The sequence below is a fragment of the Bos indicus x Bos taurus genome, chromosome 15 (assembly GCF_003369695.1).
Source record: "Bos indicus x Bos taurus breed Angus x Brahman F1 hybrid chromosome 15, Bos_hybrid_MaternalHap_v2.0, whole genome shotgun sequence".
Classification (NCBI taxonomy): Eukaryota; Metazoa; Chordata; class Mammalia; order Artiodactyla; family Bovidae; genus Bos; species Bos indicus x Bos taurus.
This window is the reverse complement of record NC_040090.1, coordinates 46,917,042-46,935,908: the sequence shown is the minus strand read 5'-3', so window position 1 is coordinate 46,935,908 and position 18,867 is coordinate 46,917,042. Positions and strand designations below refer to the sequence as shown.

Sequence of the window (18,867 nt, the reverse complement as noted above, 5' to 3'; positions counted from 1 at the left end):
CCTGGCTAGCCCCTGTCTTGGATTGGGTTCTCTCCACCCCAGCTTCTTGCCCTGATACTAAGCCCCACCTATTTTCAACCTGAAATGAATGGAGACTAAGGTTAAGATAGAGATCATGACAAGGAAACTAAAGGCAGCATTGCACCATAAACTTCAGGTATTGTATGGAATCTGATGAGGATTCATGCTCTGCTACACTTTACAAGCCTGTGGACTGCAAAGCCTTGCTTGTCAGTCATGGCTGAAGGACTCTGCCTGTAGGAAAGGAATGCTGATGCCAGGTAAACACTGAGCCTTGGTTACAACTTCTGGGCTGAGCAGCCAACAGCCCACCCCAGCCCTACCCCCTGGCATAGTCAAGGTTGTACAGAGAACTCAAAACTGAATTAAGGGATGGGCCAGTAAGGGACTTCCTGTAGACCCCAAACTGTAAAGGGTGCCAAACACCACTGGAATATGTTGGAAACGGGGCACCTGTTAATCCAGATGCCACTCATGACACTGAGCCTAACATTAAATTTAGCAAAATGAAAATTCACCCGCTTCCATGGAAATGGACAACACTCTCAAGTAGTAATTAAAATAAATCATAAAATAACACTTTTCCTTGGTGGAGGCTTATTTCTCTGCAAAGCCTGTCACATGGTATAACAGAAGTGGAGACTGTACCCCACCTCTGGAGAAGCAGCTGACAGTCTCCTGACACAGTTCAAGCAGCTTAAGTTCTGAAATGGGATAATGATCTTCACGACCCAGATAATCACGATGGTGTGATCACTCACCTAGAGCCAGACATCCTGGAATGTGAAGTCAAGTGGGCCTTAGAAAGCATCACTATGAACAAAGCTAGTGGAGGTGATGGAATTCCAGTTGAGCTATTTCAAATCCTGAGAGATGACGCTATGAAAGTGCTGCACTCAATATGCCAGCAAATTTGGAAAACTCAGCAGTGGCCACAAGACTGGAAAAGGTCAGTTTTCATTCCAATCCCAAAGAAAGGCAATGGCAAAGAATGCTCAAACTACCACACAATGGCACTTATCTCACATGCTAGTAAAGTAATGCTCAAAATTCTCTAAGCCAGGCTTCAGCAATACATGAACCCTGAATTTCCTGATGTTCAAGCTGGTTTTAGAAAAGGCAGAGGAACCAGAGATCAACTTGCCAACATCTGCTGGATCATGGAAAAAGCAAGAGAGTTCCAGAAAAACATCTATTTCTGTTTTATTGACTATGCCAAAGCCTTTGACTGTGTGGATCACAATAAACTGTGGAAAATTCTGAAAGAGATGGGAATACCAGATCACCTGACCTGCCTCTTGAGAAACCTATATGCAGGTCAGGAAGCAACAGTTAGAACTGGACATGGAACAACAGACTGGTTCCAAATAGGAAAAGGAGTACGTCAAGGCTGTATATTGTCACCCTGCTTATTTAACTTATATGCAGAGTACATCATGAGAAATGCTGGACTGGAAGAAGCACAAGCTGGAATCAAGATTGCCAGGAGAAATATTAATAACCTCAGATATGCAGATGACACCACCCTTATGGCAGAAAGTGAAGAGGAACTAAAAAGTCTCTCGATGAAAGTGAAAGTGGAAAGTGAAAAAGTTGGCTTAAAGCTCAACATTTAGAAAACAAAGATCATGGCATCCGGTCCCATCACTTCATGGGAAATAGATGAGGAAACAGTGGAAACAGTGTCAGACTTTATTTTGGGGGGCTCTAAAATCACTACAGATGGTGACTGCAGCCATGAAATTAAAAGACGCTTACTCCTTGGAAGGAAAGTTATGACTAACCTAGATAGCATATTCAAAAGCAGAGACATTACTTTGCCAACAAAGGTCTGTCTAGTCAAGGCTATGATTTTTCCTGTGGTCATGTATGGACGTGAGAGTTGGACTGTGAAGAAGGCTGAGTGCTGAAGAACTGATGATTTTGAACTGTGGTGTTGGAGAAGACTCTTGAGAGTCCCTTGGACTGCAAGGAGATCCAACCAGTCTATTCTAAAGGAGATCAGCCCTGGGATTTCTTTGGAAGGAATGATGCTAAAGCTGAAACTCCAGTACTTTGGCCACCTCATGCGAAGAATTGACTCATTGGAAAAGACTCTGATGCTGGGAGGGATTGGGGGCAGGAGGAGAAGGGGACGACAGAGGATGAGATGGCTGGATGGCATCACTGACTTGATGGATGTGAGTCTGGGTGAACTCCGGGAGTTGGTGATGGACAGGGAGGCCTGGCGTGCTGCAATTCATGGGGTCGCAAAGAGTCGGACATGGCTGAGCAACTGAACTGAACTGAACTGAACATGGTATTGACTAACAAAGAGTATTATCTAGATTTTAATTGGTTCAATATTGGCATATTACTCTGGATAATAAATTCAGATAACAAATCTCTTAACAGGAAGGGAAAAGTATGACACATTGATAGAGTATCAATCCTCTCCATTTCCCACTAAATACATTTTAGAAAGGGACATGTCTTCTTAGGCTGTCATATCAGCCATCCCAGCTTGGACCCGGCCAGGGGCCTGGGTGGGTAAGCATGATGGGGAGGGTAGCCAGGGGAGGGACAGGACAGGCGCCATAACCTTCATCCTGAAGGTCACTCTGCACCAGGAAGTATTTCATGAGGGGAGTGACAAACTCCTATTTGCATTTTTGAAAGATAATAGGACTAAAGAAGTGTTTGTCTTTGGAAGCTCTTTTTCCCCACCCTTTCAGGATTATGAGTGTTTGTGGGCTAAGTGAAAGAGGCAGAAGAAAAATATAGGTAGAAGATGCAGCCAAAAGCAGAAGGCTCCTAAGAGGCCTAAAGCACACAGTCTTGTGAGGAAGGAGACACAAGGCCAAGCCTGTGCCAGACTGGAGTTCACCTGGCCTTCTCTGGGATGTGAGTAGGAGTATGGTGCACGCCCTTGGTTCCTGCAGCATGGGGACAGTGATCCTCCAACCATGACCAGCCTGGCCGCTGAATAAAGGTGGTTGCTTGACATACAGAACCAAAAGAGAAGAGAGGAAGGGAGGGAGGGAGGGAGAGAGGAAGCCAGGAAGGAAGGGAAGAAGGGAAAGAAAGGCAAAATAAAAAAGGAAACCTTTGTCTGCAGCATCAGGTTCATTACACAGCAATTATTAGCTGTGTCACAGCACAGGCAGGTCTTTGTGTCAGACTAATTTAGATCCTGTTAATGAAAATTACTTCCTCTTTACAGAACCTGTACCCCATGTGGTTTTCTGAGGTGCAGATGAAGTATTCAATTAAGCACAATTTGAATAAATGCCAATTAGGCCCTGCCTTGAGCCCCCGCCTTTGAAACATCCTTGTCTGTACCTACTGTGATAGAAAGGAGAAGGCAGATCCACAACATTCCTCCTTACAGTTGAATCCAGAGTTGGGATTTTAGGGACAACTGGTTTACCTTGTTAGCTATACAGTAGCAATGCTGTCAAGGGACAGAAGACAGGAGCCAGATGACAGTTTTCCCCCTGGCCCAAGCCAATTCATTCCTGTCTGATGATTTTTTAATTAAGTCTTATTCCTCCTAAGTGAGAGGGTACTGATCCCTCTATAGCTATTTGTGAATACAGAGGGTATCACCCTCAAGAGAGGCCCTAGGTAAGAGACAGTATAGCATAGCAGCTAAATGCATGGACCAACCTCTTCCAAATCTGGGTTCTATCATCATTTTCCATCTGATCTTGACCATGTTACTTAACCTTTCTCTGCCTTGTTAAGCAAGGAGTATTCGTTTTCTATTGCTGCTAAAACAAGTGACCACAGACTTAGTGACTTAACCCAACATAATTTTATCTTGCAATTCCGGGGGTTAGAAGCCTTTAGTGGGTCTGATGGAGCTAAAGTCAAGTGTTGACAGAGCTTCATTCCTTCTGCATGGAGGCTCTCGGGGAGAATCCGTGTCCTGTTCTTTTCCAGTTTTTAAAAGCTGCTCAGACTCCTTAGCCTCTGCTGGCCCATCACTCTGACCTCTGCTTCCTCAGTCACATCTCATCCTCTGACTCTGACCCTCTGCCTCTTTCTTACAAGAATCCTTGTGGTACATTGGGCCCACATAGATAATCCAGGATATTATTACTAAACCAAGATCCTTAACTTACTCATATCTGAAGATATCCCTTTTGCCATGTAAGGGAGCCTACCCAGGTTTTGGGGATTAGGATGTAGACATTCTTGGAGGGGGCATTTTTTGGCCTACTGCAGAAGAGAAAAACAAGAGAACTCATAAGACTGTGATGAGTATTAAGTGAATTAATGTTTTGTCAAGCACTCAGAGCAGCTGTTGGGACTTCCCAATGGCTCAGCAGGTAAAGAATCTGCCTGCCAATGCAGGAAATGCGAGTTCCATCCATTAGCAGGCGGGTTCTTTACTACTAGCACCCCCTGGGAAGCCCAGGTCACTGAGATAACTCTCTAAAGCTTTGACAACCATGTCACCTTCAGCCTTGAGACCAGCCAGCAGAAGCCCTTTATGGCCTCTAAGGAAGTACTTCTCTGCCCTGCTCCCCTCCCTCCACACCACTTCCCTCCATCAAAGAACAGAAAGAATCAAGACAAGAACAGTGGTTTGAAGGATGAAGGGGTCTGACAGAGAGAGAGTGTGGGCTCTTGAAACACACTTTCTCCTTCAAGGCCAGCAAGGCAAGGGGTTCAGGAGAAGACCCAGCCCTTTTCCCCCTCCTCTCTCTCCCTCTGATAGGCATGGAGACCAGCAGGGCACCTGCCTGATTCCCAAGACAGACACTGCTCCCACCCTCTGGTCCCTGATCCTTTCACGACCAAAGAGGTGAGACTGGAGGGCTGAGTTCTGGGCTCAGCAGGGAGAGTCACAAAGGCCATAGAAATGCCTTAGATGTAGGTCCCAAGTTAAAGGTGAACTGAACCAAAACACTCTGCCTAGGGATTGCATCAAGGCTGGGCTGTCAGCCTCACAGTATTAGAAGCATGTGAACACCAGACCATGTTCTCTGGGTTTAGTTTTCCCTTGACTTTATAGGGAAGGGTTTTGGGAGCCAAACAGGCCTGGGTGTTGTGATCCTGGCTTAATCTAAGCCTCTCTGGATAGTAGATACGCTCATATATTCAAATACAAACAAACTGCTTTATAGTCCCCTACACCACTCTCTCTCTTCTTTTGCTCTCTCATACACACACAGACACACACATACAGTACGACCTTCAGAAACCCACACACAGATTGAAACAATCACACACCATGCATTGACTCACACCACATTACATTGACCTCCACATTAACCACATTTCCTGACTCCACTTCCGTGGACCCATCCCAATGAGTATCACTTTGTTTCCAACTACTTTACAAGCATTATGCCACCTAATCATCATAATGACACAAGAAGGGAGGAAATATTAGTATCCTTATTTCACAGAGGGAATTGTGGCTCAGAGAAGTTAAGCAATTTGTCTAAGGTCATACAGCTAGGAAATGGGATCAGCATTTGAATTCAGGTCTGCCTGAACCCAAAGCCTGTTACTGTTTCTACCATGTCATATATGTGTGTGATAGGGCTGTATAAACTACAGAGAGCTTCTAAAATGTAAGTCAAAATTGTAATCTTCAGTAACTGGCATTTCTGATAAATGGACTTCTGATAATTATATTGAAGGAAGAAGTGGCAGCCCACTCCAGTATTCTTGCCTGGAAAATCCCATGGAGAGAGGAGCCTGGTGGGCTACAGTCCACAGGGTCACGACGCAACTGAGAGAGTCAGACACAACTGAGCAACTGAGCATGCAGGCATGATAATGATACTCACAGCAAGGGCTCAGAAATGCTACAAAATCTGGACATTCTAAAATGCCAAACAGATAGTGTATCTTCATGGAAAGTAAATATACCAGCACCCTTTACCTCTGTGAAAGCAATTCATCTCTAAAGGTTACAAAGTCATGTTCAGTGAAAATCTGTGCTGTGAGTTAGACAAGATAACCACATCCCTTTCACCCTAGATTGTCACATCTTGACAGGTAGGCAGAGGTGAGCCAGCCCTGTACCCACCCTATTGTCATGCCTGTAACCGTTTACCCTGGGCAGCGTGACCCCTCGAAAATACTTCTAGGGATGAAAACACAATCCACACAGATGGCTTGTTAGATAGGGAGTGCTTCTGAATGTTAACTGCATCCCACTCCCCTCCATTAGCAGGGGTTGGCAGGGGGCAGATGGTGGTAGTGGAAGAGCCCAGGCCCCAGGCGGCCCTCAGCCCCATCCACACTCCAAGAGTGGGTAGAGGACAGGCAAACTGAGGCTATCGTGGCTTCTGGGGACCAGTTAAGTAGACTCAGTTTGCTGGGATGATGGAGGGGTTCTTGCTGAGGTGTTCAGAGGAAGGTGGACAAATACAGTTGCAAGACCCAGAGGCTCTGCACAGCACTGGTGTCATTGGCAGATGCGTTACCGGAAGCCTCGTGGGCATTTAATCTCCTAAGTGTTTCAGGAGGCAGTAAGCACTTCAGAGTCTAATTCGTCTTCTTTGTCTTCATTACTGGGAGCCCTCAGATCACCTTAATCCTCCCTCTGCCACAGGAAAGAGACATTTGTTTCTTTAATGGGTCCTCTCTCACTAGCTAAGTGGTTGCTCTGAGTCAGGGCGGAAGGTGAGGCCGTCCTGAGGACAGTGGAGAAGAGCCTGGCTCAGCTGTGGGGAGTTTAGAAGGGGTTGGGGGTAGGGGATGGGGGAGACTGGGGAAACACAGCCAGAAAACATTAGAATCCAGATTCAGAAAGAAATGTCATCATCATAGAACCTGACCACATTCTCCATTCTCACCCCACTTGGAGCACCTCCTTCTTATGGATCAGTGAGGTTCCAAGAGATAGACTATCACTCCTCATGATGAAAAAGGGTCTGTGCACATAAAGCCACAGGATGTCTATGCTGGAAGAGACCATCCCCCTTTACAGATTAGAATGCTCCCCTCTGAAGGTGCCCCATTCAGGGCTGAGTACCACACACTCAAAGGCCAATCATAACAATCACACGGACAGAGGCTTTCATTTATGTAATACTTCCTATGTGCCAGGAATGGTACTAAAAGCTTGTATTAGTTTACTCAATTCTTATTTTATTTCTAGGAAATATGTATTGTTCAACCCCATTCACAGATGAGAAAAATTAGGCTCCAAGTGAATTGCCCAGTTACATGATTATACAGCAGAGAAGCTTTGAAGCCATGTCATCTGAACCCCTCACTCCTGTTCTTTCTGCCTTACTATTGGATCTTGTATGAGATGACTAGAGTTGGCTATAGAAGAGGCACTTGAAAGGAAAGGGGCCTAAAATTGTGTCAGGTAGGTGAGAGACCCAGCAACTGGAGGCACCCAGCTGAAGAAAAGAAGAGGGGGAACAAGGCAGATGACACAGAGTTAGCCCTCCAGTGGCCTCCACCCCCCACATAGCTGAGCACAGTGACTGCAAATGGCTGGCCCTGCCTTGTCAGCCAAACAGCCAAAAGCCGGCCCAATAAGCCACCACTCAATCTATTTGCACTGTCTTACCTGGTCTCTATGGAGGTTGTCCAACTAAGAAGTGAGAGATTAAACCAGAAAGGAAGTCTAGAACTACATCATGCAAGGCTTGGAAGGACAAAGTGAGGATTTTGGATAACTTGCTATCTACGCTCTTCCTTATAAGATCAAGTTTGAAAAACAGTGATACTCATCACTTGTTAAGTAAGGACAAAGCATCATATGAAGTCCTTTACATGTATTTTATCTCACAATGATTGTGCAAGGTAGACCAACACCCAAGAGGCTGTGACTTGCCCAAAGTCACCCAGTTAAAAAATGGTCCCAGACAAGATCAACATTCAGTCTGACCCCATAGTCCCACTATTTCCTCTTTATTTTCAGAGATGGCAGCAGATAAGAGTCAAAGACCAAGGTCTATGTCAGGCTAGGATTTAGTGCTGGCTATTGTCAGCCCTAAATAGCCACACTCTAGTAAGGTAATGTTCAAAAATCTCCAAGCCAGGCTTCAGCAATACCTGAACCGTGAACTTCCAGGTGTTCACGCTGGTTTTAGAAAAGGCAGAGGAACCAGAGATCAAATTGCCAACATCCGCTGGATCATGGAAAAAACAAGAGAGTTCCAGAAAAACATCTATTTCTGCTTTATTGACTATGCCAAAGCCTTTGACTGTGTGGATTGCAATAAACTGTGGAAAATTCTGAAAGAGATGGGAATATCAGACCACCTGATCTGACTCTTGAGAAATTTGTATGCAGGTCAGGAAGCAACAGTTAGAACTGGACATGGAACAACAGACTGGTTCCAAATAGGAAAAGGAGTACATCAAGGCTATACACTGTCACCCTGCTTATTTAACTTATATGCAGAGTACATCATGAGAAACACTGGGCTGGAAGAAGCACAAGCTGGAATCAAGATTGCCGGGAGAAATATCAATAACCTCAGATGTGCAGATGACACCACCCTTATGGCAGAAAGTGAAGAGGAACTAAAAAGCCTCTTGATGAAGGTGAAAGTGGAGAGTGAAAAAGTTGGCTTAAAGCTCAACATTCAGAAAACGAAGATCATGGCATCCGGTCCCATCACTTCAGGGCAAATAGATGGGGAAACAGTGGAAACAGTGTCAGACTTTATTTTTGGGGGCTCCAAAATCACTGCAGATGGTGACTGCAGCCATGCAATTAAAAGACGCTTACTCCTTGGAAGGAAAGTTATGACCAACCTAGATAGCATATTCAAAAACAGAGACATTACTTTGCCAACAAAGGTCTGTCTAGTCAAGGCTATGGTTTTTCCAGTGGTCACGTATGGATGTGAGAGTTGGACTGTGAAGAAAGCTGAGCACCGAAGAACTGATGCTTTTGAACTGTGGTGTTGGAGAAGACTCTTGAGAGTCCTTTGGACTGCAAGAAGATCCAACCAGTCCATTCTAAAGGAAATCAGTCCTGGGTGTTTTGGAAGGAATGATGCTAAAGCTGAAACTTCAATACTTTGGCCACCTCATGAGAAGAGTTGACTCGTTGGAAAAGACCCTGATGCTGGGAGGTATTGGGGGCAGGAGGAGAAGGGGACGACAGAGGATGAAATGGCTGGATGGCATCACTGATTCGATGAACATGAATTTGAGTGAACTCTGGGAGTTGGTGATGGACAGGGAGGCCTGGCGTGCTGCAATTCAAGGGGTCGCAAAGAGTCAGACACGACTGAGCGACTGAACTGAACTGATTGTCAGCCCTATGATATGGGAGATACTCTCTTAAGTCTCAATATCCTTTTTTTTTTTTCTTAAAAAAAATACACTTTCTTATCTGTAAAATGGGGCAGATACTGCCAGCCTCACAGCATTAGCAGAACCCTCATATGCAAATGCTTATATTCAGAGTTCTCTCTGAATGGGGATTTCTGTGGCTGCCCTTCCACAGGGGATTCTCAAGACAAGAAAGACAAGATGAAGTACCATCCTGCTTCTTCCCTTTCAGGTCCTAGACAAACATTTACAGAAAGCATCAAGGGTGCCCACTCTGGGTTAGGGGCCCGAGAAATCCTAGGGAAGTGCAGAACATGGACCATGCCCTCAGGGGGATAAATTGACTTGAAATAACTGGAAAAGAATAAATATCACTGGAAAAGTCAACACTGCATTGTGAGGTGTGGCCTTCAAGGAAAGGAGGATCCCAGAGAGCCAGGGCTGTCTGGGAAGGCTTTCCCAGAGTTGCTGGGGTGGGAGCTGGCACGTGAAGTTATGGCAGCTTTGACCAGGCAGCAAGGTTAGAAGAATCAGGTAGGACTGGGGAGCTGGGACACAGACAAGGATGAGGTTAGAGGATCATCTGACACAGAGCTCAGGCATCTGGTGGGATTTACAGAGAACAAAAATGCACCAGATCCACCACCCCCACCTCTGATAGGGAAATGGGAGGCTGAACACAGCAGAGGTGGGTCAAGACCGACTCCCATAACCTCAGAGGGCAAAGGCCCTTGAAAAGCCCCTTACTCGATATTTCAAACATATATAGTAGTAAAATCATTTTTCCCCAAACAAAACTTTTCATGGAATTCAAATATACAAAAAAAAAAAAAAAGAGAGAGAGAGAGAAACTGATACAGGGGCTGAGGTCCAGAATCAAGGGTCTGCTTCAAGACCCTGTTTCATGGAGGCCAGGAAAGGAAGAAACTCACAGTAGGTTCAAGATCAGACAGCCAGGAGCCCACAAAGCTGGACCCAGACCTTTGGAGGAGGTTCAGGGACCTTCCCATGGTGCCTCTCTGCCTCCTAGGATGGACAGATGGAGACGGAGGAAGGCCTTCTAGAGGTTGGGATGGGAAAGGGGGTGAGCAGGGGACTTGTGGAGATGCTTCAAGGGCATGAGGCACGTGGAGAACACATTCCTTCACCTTCCCCAAGAACACAACTAACAGCACTGACTCTGTGCTGCAGGCCATGCTGACTCCAGAACCTGAGCCCTGGCCCCTGCCCTCTGCCTTCACACGTACAGGCTCCAGACATGGCCCCCTGAGCGGCTCACCTGGTCCCGGGTGTAAGGTGTGTCCACTCTCTGCTTGTCGCTGCAGGCCTCCAGCAGCACGCGGATGGCATTCAGCTGCAGGAGCATCTCACAGGCCATCGTGTCAAAGAAGGTGATGTTGGCAAGGGCCGCCGAGGCCAGCAGGAAAACTTCCCCAGACGAGGCCTCTTGGCACAGTTCTAGATGGTGAAGAGGAAGAAAACAGCTTCACTGCCAAGCGCTTTCATATCAGTTACCTCATCTGGTTCCCACAATAGCTCTGGGAGAAATTTTGGAAAGCTGTTATAATTTCCATTTTACAGATGAAAAAAAAAGTAGTTACTGGAGAGGGAAATGTATCTTTCAGAGTACCAAAGAATAGCAAGAAGAGGTAAGAAAGCCTTTTTCAGCGATCAATGCAAAGAAATAGAGGAAAACAATAGAATGGGAAAGACTAGGGATCTCTTCAAGAAAATCAGAGATACCAAAGGAACATTTCATGCAAAGATGGGCTCGATAAAGGACAGAAATGGTATGGACCTAACAGAAGCAGAAGATATTAAGAAGAGATGGCAAGAATACACAGAAGAACTGTACAAAAAAGATCTTCATGACCCAGATAATCACGATGGTGTGATGACTCACCTAGAGCCAGACATCCTGGAATGTGAAGTCAAGTGGGCCTTAGAAATCATCACTACGAACAAAGCTAGTGGAAGTGATGGAATTCCAGTTGAGCTATTCCAAATCCTGAAAGATGATGCTGTGAAAGTGCTGCACTCATTATGCCAGCACATTTGGAAAACCCAGCAGTGGCCACAGGACTGGAAAAGGTCAGTTTTCATTCCAATCCCAAAGAAAGGCAATGCCAAAGAATGCTCAAACTACCACACAATTGCACTCATCTCACACACTAGTAAAGTAATGCTCAAAATTCTCCAAGCCAGGCTTCAGCAATATGTGAACCCTGAACTTCCTAATGTTCAAGCTGGTTTTAGAAAAGGCAGAGGAACCAGAGATCAACTTGCCAACATCTGCTGGATCATGGAAAAAGCAAGAGAGTTCCAGAAAAACATCTATTTCTGCTTTATTGACTATGCCAAAGCCTTTGATTGTATGGATCACAATAAACTGTGGGAAACTCTGAAAGAGATGGGAATACCAGATCACCTGATCTGCCTCTTGAGAAATTTGTATGCAGGTCAGGAAGCAACAGTTAGAACTGGACATGGAACAACAGACTGGTTCCAAATAGGAAAAGGAGTACGTCAAGGCTGTATATTGTCACCCTGTTTATTTAACTTATATGCAGAGTACATCATGAGAAACGCTGGACTGGAAGAAACACAAGCTGGAATCAAGATTGCCGGGAGAAATATCAATAACCTCAGATATGCAGATGACACCACCCTTATGGCAGAAAGTGAAGAGGAACTAAAAAGCCTCTTGATGAAAGTAAAAGTGGAGAGTGAAAAAGTTGGCTTAAAGCTCAACATTCTGAAAACTGAGATCATGTCATCCGGTCCCATCACTTCATGGGAAATAGATGGGGAAACAGTGGAAACAGTGTCAGACTTTATTTTGGGGGGCTCCAAAATCACTGCAGATGGTGACTGCAGCCATGCAATTAAAAGACGCTTACTCCTTGGAAGGAAAGTTATGACCAACCTAGATAGCATATTCAAAAGCAGAGATATTACTTTGCCAACAAAGGTCCGTCTAGTCAAGGCTATGGTTTTTCCTGTGGTCATGTATGGATGTGAGAGTTGGACTGTGAAGGCTGAGCGCTGAAGAATTGATGCTTTTGAACTGTGGTGTTGGAGAAGACTCTTGAGAGTCCCTTGGACTGCAAGGAGATCCAACCAGTCCATTCTGAAGGAGATCAGCCCTGGGATTTCTTTGGAAGGAATGATGCTAAAGCTGAAACTCCAATACTTTGGCCACCTCATGCGAAGAGTTGACTCATTGGAAAAGACTCTGATGCTGGGAGGGATTAGGGGCAGGAGGAGAAGGGGACAACAGAGGATGAGATGGCTGGATGGCATCACTGACTCGATGGACGTGAGTCTCAGCGAACTCCAGGAGTTGGTGATGGACAGGGAGGCCTGGCGTGCTGCGATTCATGGGGTCCCAAAGAGTCGGACACGACTGAGCGACTGATCTGATCTAATCTGATCTGATATTAGTTGCAGAGCTGGTATTTGCAACCTGATGTGTGCATTCTAATTCTAATTACTTGTTCATCCAACAAGTATCTACTGAGTGAACACTGTGTACTGAGCACTCTAGTGTCTTCATATGGACTGGTGAACACAGCAGATCAGATATTTGCCCCTGTTAAGCTTACATCCTAAAAGAATTGATGATTTCAAACTGTGGTGCTGGAGAAGACTTAAGAGTCCCTTGGACAGCAAGGAGATCAAACCAGTCAATCTTAAAGGAAATCAACCCTGAATATTCATTGGAAGGACTGATGCTAAAGCTGAAGTTCCAATACTTTGGCCACCTGATGCAAAAAGCTGACTCACTAGAAAAGAGCCTGATACTGGGAAAGATTGAGGGCAGGAGGAGAAGTGGGTGACAGAGAATAAGATGGTTGGATGGCATGACTGACTCAATGGACATGAGTTTGAGCAAACTCCAGGAGATAGTGAAGGACAGGGGAGCCTGGTATGCCGAAGTTCATGGGGTTACAAAGATTTGGATACGACTTACTGACTAAACAACTGGGCAAGAGAAAACAAACTTTTAAGAAGTTGATATATATAACTGCAAAGTCTAATAAATATGAGGGAGGAAATAAACAGGTGCTAAGACAAGAATTAGCACTCGTCTTAAAGGCCCACTGGGTGAATAGGAAAGGTCTCCCTAAGAAAGTGACTTTCCCACTGAGACCTTGGGGGGAAATGAACAAGTGATTAGAATATGTGGGGGAAAGAGCATGTTCCAAACCAAAGGAACAGCATGTGCAAAGGCCCTGGGGCAGGAAAGAGCTCTAGTCCATGTGTGTCTAGTGACTGCACTAGACTGCTGCTAAGTTAGCCTTGAGGGAGAAGCTGAAGTTAAAATATAAAAACACTGCTTTTTCAACTGTCGTCAGCACAGTTTTGGGATTTCCTCTGGGTCCCAGGATAAGGATCACCTGGCTGCATAAAAGTCCTACATCATGTCCCTGAATGTCAGGCTCTTTCTCACTGATTCTAGGAGCCATAACCCAATCCTAATAATATCCCCCCAACTACCATCTGTAATTGTATTAAAGGTTCTCTGGGGCTTCCCTGATGGCTCAGTTGGTAAAGAATGTGCCTGCAATGCAGAAGACCCCAGTTCAATTCCTGTGTCAGGAGGATCTGTGGAGAAGGGATAGGCTACCCACTCTAGTATGCTTGGGTTTCCCTTGTGGCTCAGCTGGTAAAGAATCCACCTGCAATGTGGGAGACCTGGGTTCAATCCCTGGGTTGGGAAGGTCCCCTGGGGAAGGGAAAAGCTACCCACTCCAGTATTCTGTGGATTCTTTGAGGAAGAGAGGGCCACCCCAACCTGCACCCCTCCACCATCTAACACATTCCCCCCATGGGCTCCTGCCTTGGAGAAGGCATAAAGGGGTCCACGGTGCTGCCCACCCATCCGAATGGACCTGACTTCTGACCCTCAGTTACAACATGACCAATAATCAAGGGGCTTCCTGGGTCCACATCCCCTCCTACTGATGTGGATACCTACATAGTACCTCTATGAAAGTACAGGAAAAGAAGCCAGACTGGGAAGAGTTGAGCTGTGTTCTATCCTGCTCTCTAGTTCTTGCTTCCAAAAGAATCTACTTTTAGGTTCTGATATTAGAACTGGCACCTCTTGGCACCTTCTAGTGAAAGCAATTTCTGGTCCCTGCCTATAAAGGGACAGAAAATAGCATTAGTTGAACCTCCTGCAGTGTGCTTTACACAATGCCATTAATTTCTGAGCACCTTTAGGGCAGAAAGTAGTTGCCTCCATTTACAATGTAGAAGCTGAGACTCAGAGAAGCTAGTAGCAATAGCCACCTCTGATCAAGTGTTTATTCTGTGCCAGGCCCTGCTGTGCACTCTATCTCACTAATTCATTCCATCCTCACAACAACCCAACTTTTTGTGACAATTTTATAGATGAAGGGACAGAGGACTCAAATGTTCAATGATTTTCCAAAAACTGTGGAATTGAGGGTTGATGGTAATTTGGGGGTTCATGAGTTGGACTGTGAAGAAAGCTGAGCATGGAAGAATTGATGCTTTTGAACTGTGGTGTTGGAGAAGACTCTTGAGAGTCCCTTGGACTGCAAGGAGATACAACCAGTCCATCCTAAAGATCAGTCCTGGGTGTTCATTGGAAAGACCAATGCTGAAGCTGAAACTCCAATACTTTGACCACTTCATGAGAAGAAGTTGACTCATTGGAAAAGACCCTGATGCTGGGAGGGATTGGGGGCAGGAGGAGAAGGGGACGGCAGAGGATGAGATGGCTGGATGGCATCATGGACTCGATGGACATGAGTTGAGTGAACTCTGGGAGTTGGTGATGAACAGGGAGGCCTGGCATGCTGCAATTCATGTCGCAAAGAGTCGGACACGACTGAGTGGCTGAATTAAACTGAACTGAGAATCAAATCCAAGTCTGCATGACCCCAGACTCCCCACTCTTTATATGTTCTAGGCTGCCTCTTGTCTCCAGGCTTCTTTGCTTCATTTTGCAGTGATGCTCCTGCAGATCTTATTTCATCGAGAAAATGCTTACCCCCTGGGCAGCACTGCTCCCCACAGCCCAGGTGTGGCCACAACAAGACCGAGCATCTTGATCTAACCTCCCTGGGCTGCACATTAGCCAAGGAATTAAGAACTCTATCTTTGGAGGGACTGATGCTGAAGCTCCAATACTTTGGCCACCTAATGCGAAGAGCTAACTCATTGGAAAAGACTCTGATGCTAAGAAAGATTGAAGGAAGGAGGAGAAGGGGATGACAGAGGATGAGATGGTTGGATGGCATCACTGACTCGATAGACATGAGTTTGAGCAAACTCCAGAAGATGGTGAAGGACAGAGAAGCCTGGTGAACTACAGTCCATGGGGTCACAAACAGTTGGACATGACTGAGCGACTGAACAACAGCAACAAATAAGAAGTCTATGACCACCCCTTTACAATGATGGCTTTATCTTCTGATTTGGGGGGAACCACTAGGGTCAGCCCTTCCAGGCCACCTGCCTATGTCCAGGGTTTGGGGTGTGATCACACAACCCATAGTCCACTTTGCTACAATTTCTAGTCCAAATACCCACCCTCATTCTTATATCACCACCACTGCTGCAGACATAGCAATTATTAACACAACTGTCTAAGTGCCTTTTAATTTTGATGATGCACATTTATTTGAGCTACAGGCTGAGTCACCTGGGATATGTTAGAAAGATTAAACTGAGGATCCCAGTGACTCATTTATAAATGTTTCCAGGGAATGGCAAGAAATTGGAGGACTATTTCCCACCAAAGAACAGAGCCCTGGCTACCTGCCCAGAAGATACATCCCGTCTGCTGACTCTCAGAGCTGACTCCACAATGTATCTTCATCAGGGCAAAACAAATAAGGAAACTCTTCTCTGGGGAGAAATCCAGACCAGGCAAAGAAGCTGGCATAGACATATGGTAATAGTGAAAGGTCACTTGGAATATATATGTTTTGATTTATTATTTGCTATCATTTATAGACTGGGAGATTTTCTATAAAACTTAGAATTTTTGTCTTTTTTAAAATTGCTCTTTCCTATATGGCAACAATCAACCGGAGTTTATCAGGGATTGCCTCTCTTTATTCACTGCAGATGCTTTTAAATTCAGTACAGGACTCACATCTCCTTATTTTCTTCTTCCATCTGGCCTCTTCACCTCATTTATGTTTCCTGCCAAGCTCTGGTGCATGATTGAGCATGACACCCCTGGCAGAAGTGAATCTGGAGATCAAACCAGTCAATCCTAAAGGAAATCAACCCTGAATATTCATTGGAAGGAAGGACTGATGCTGAAGCTGAAGCTCTAATACTTTGACTACCTGATGCGAGCAGCCAATTCACTGGAAAAGACCCTGATGCTGGGAAAGATTGAGGGCAGGAGAAGGGGTTGACAGAGGATAAGATGGTTGGATGACATCGTTGATTCAGCGGACATGAATTTGAGCAAACTCTGGGAGATAGTGAAGGACAGGGAAGCCTGGTATGCTGCAGTCCATGGGGTCGAAAAGAGCTGGACACGACTGAGCGAATGAACAACAACATCATCCACTGTACATGTTTTTAAATTCAATACAGGACTCAGAATCTCCTTATTTTCTTTTTCCACCTGGCTTCTTCACCTCATTTCTGTTTCCTGCCAGGCTCTGGTGCTATGCCCGAGTATAACACCCTTGGCAGAAGGGAATCCTAACACTGTCATGTGGCCTTGGGAAAGTTTCTCACCCGCTTTGGGCCTCGGTTTCTTCTCTTATAGGGTGGGCGTGATCTCTTGAGTTCCCTCCAGCCAAGGCTCTTCAACAGTCCACTTCTGTATTTTCTCAGCTTTGAATCAATGTAGATATTTAACAAGTTGATTTCTCCCACCCTGGCCTGGAGGTGCCGTGACCAGAGAAACTAGAATCAGCCATTAAGTCAACTCTAACTAAGACCTCCTGAGTGCAAAGTACTTACAGATCTGAAAATTCTAAAGCTAGGAGAACCCTTGGGAGAAACGGGTCCTTACCTCTTGTTTCCTACAGTAGGAACACCATAAAGGGAGCTTTGCAATGCAGTATGGCAAGTGAGGGGTGGAATCCCACACAGCCTGCCCAGGGCTACCGATCAAGAGCTCTTTGTCAGATGGATGAATCAAAGACAAAAATCCAAGCCCAAGTGCCCTGACACCAACCCTACATTATCTGATGAAATCAATTTTCATTGTTTCAATAAGATACAGATATAGAGACAGTGACAGAGAGAGGGATTGAAATAGAAATACAAAACGGCTGAGGTCTGCAAAACAAATTTCCTGAGGACTGCTCTCCAGGTGAGTTCTTCTACTTCCTGCAGTTTGGCAGAAAGAGTATATTCTGGATATCAGGCTCTGATTCTCCTGCCAGGAACACACACATCTGAATAGGGGACTCTAGAAGAGTCAAAGCTCTCAGGGTCCCAGGGGGCGAGGCCAGGCTGGGGTTGCAGGCAGCAGGTGTGGGGAATGGCTGCTCTCTGAGAAGCCACTTGTCGCCAGGCATTGCTGCCACATTCCCCGGGTACCACAGATGGGAGATTTCGGGAACAAAGCCCATCAGTCTCTCTGGCCAAGGATCTGAACCTCAACATTGGAGTCCCCACGCTTCCCTGGGGCGTGTCTTGGTCTCCACCCAGAAAGGCCAATTAATCCTAGCCTGAACTCAAGTCAGTGCTTGTAGTTTCTCAGAGGGCTGCAAGCATTCTAATAGAAGACTTGACAACAAAGCTCTTCCAAGTCTGACTCTGATCCTTAACCGCTGGGATTTGGCACATGTGATCTCTGTGGAGGAGTTGTGTGGGGTGTAGTGAGGGGGCCCAGGGAGCCTTTTCTGAAGACAACCGTGACAAGGCCCCCCTCACCCAACGGCACCCCCGCACCCCAGATGACTCACTAACGAGAGCTGTCACGATCTCCTCCATGCTCTCCAGAAAGCTGCTGAGGTGCTGGGTGAAGGGCAGGTGTGGGGAGGTGACCTGGGCCACCACGGCCGCAGCCTCGGCCCGCGTGGCTTCTGAGTGGCTGTCGTCGGTCAAAATGTCAGCCAAGCACAGAACACCATCCACCTGCGAGCAGAGAGACAGCACATGCTCATGACAATAATGAAACAGACTCACATCCCAGACTGGATCCCCAGGGACTCTAGGGGCTTATCCTTTGGCTCCAGAGAGATCAGTGACTTCCCATGGGCTTCTTAGATAGCAGGCATCAGCAGGTGTCCAGGGGCTAGGCCAGGGCATCCACCACAGCGAACTCTAGTAGAAAGAACAGTCCCTTAGGAATCTCACACCCCTAAGCGCCCCTCCTCACTCCCTCCTGCTCGGTCACTCAGCCTCTCTGAGACTCTGTTTCCTCACCCACCAACAAGGTGTGAGGAGTTAAAGAGATGAAGCAGGAGATGCTGGAGCCAGAAGTGATGCTTGACAAATGTTGGCTCCCTCCTCCCCTCCTTAGGTCAGCAGCAGGCTGAGCTCAGCATCCTTTTCCCCATCCTGTCCTCCACCGCCCTCCCCTACAGAGGCCTTGCTCTCTCTGCCCCACCAGAGAGAAGCAAACCTGGGCACAGGGGACCT

At 46.2% G+C, this 18,867-nt stretch overlaps 1 protein-coding gene across 1 annotated transcript in view; it reads right to left on the bottom strand.

Moving 5' to 3' along the window:
- Positions 1 to 18,867, bottom strand: part of INSC (INSC, spindle orientation adaptor protein) — a 101,074-nt gene that overhangs the window by 12,926 nt on the left and 69,281 nt on the right. The window contains exons 7-8 of the mRNA XM_027563356.1: positions 18,189 to 18,360; positions 10,550 to 10,728 (exon numbers count right to left, since the gene is read on the bottom strand). Coding sequence (XP_027419157.1) covers positions 10,550 to 10,728; positions 18,189 to 18,360 — 351 coding nt within the window. The remainder of the gene's footprint in view (positions 1 to 10,549; positions 10,729 to 18,188; positions 18,361 to 18,867) is intronic.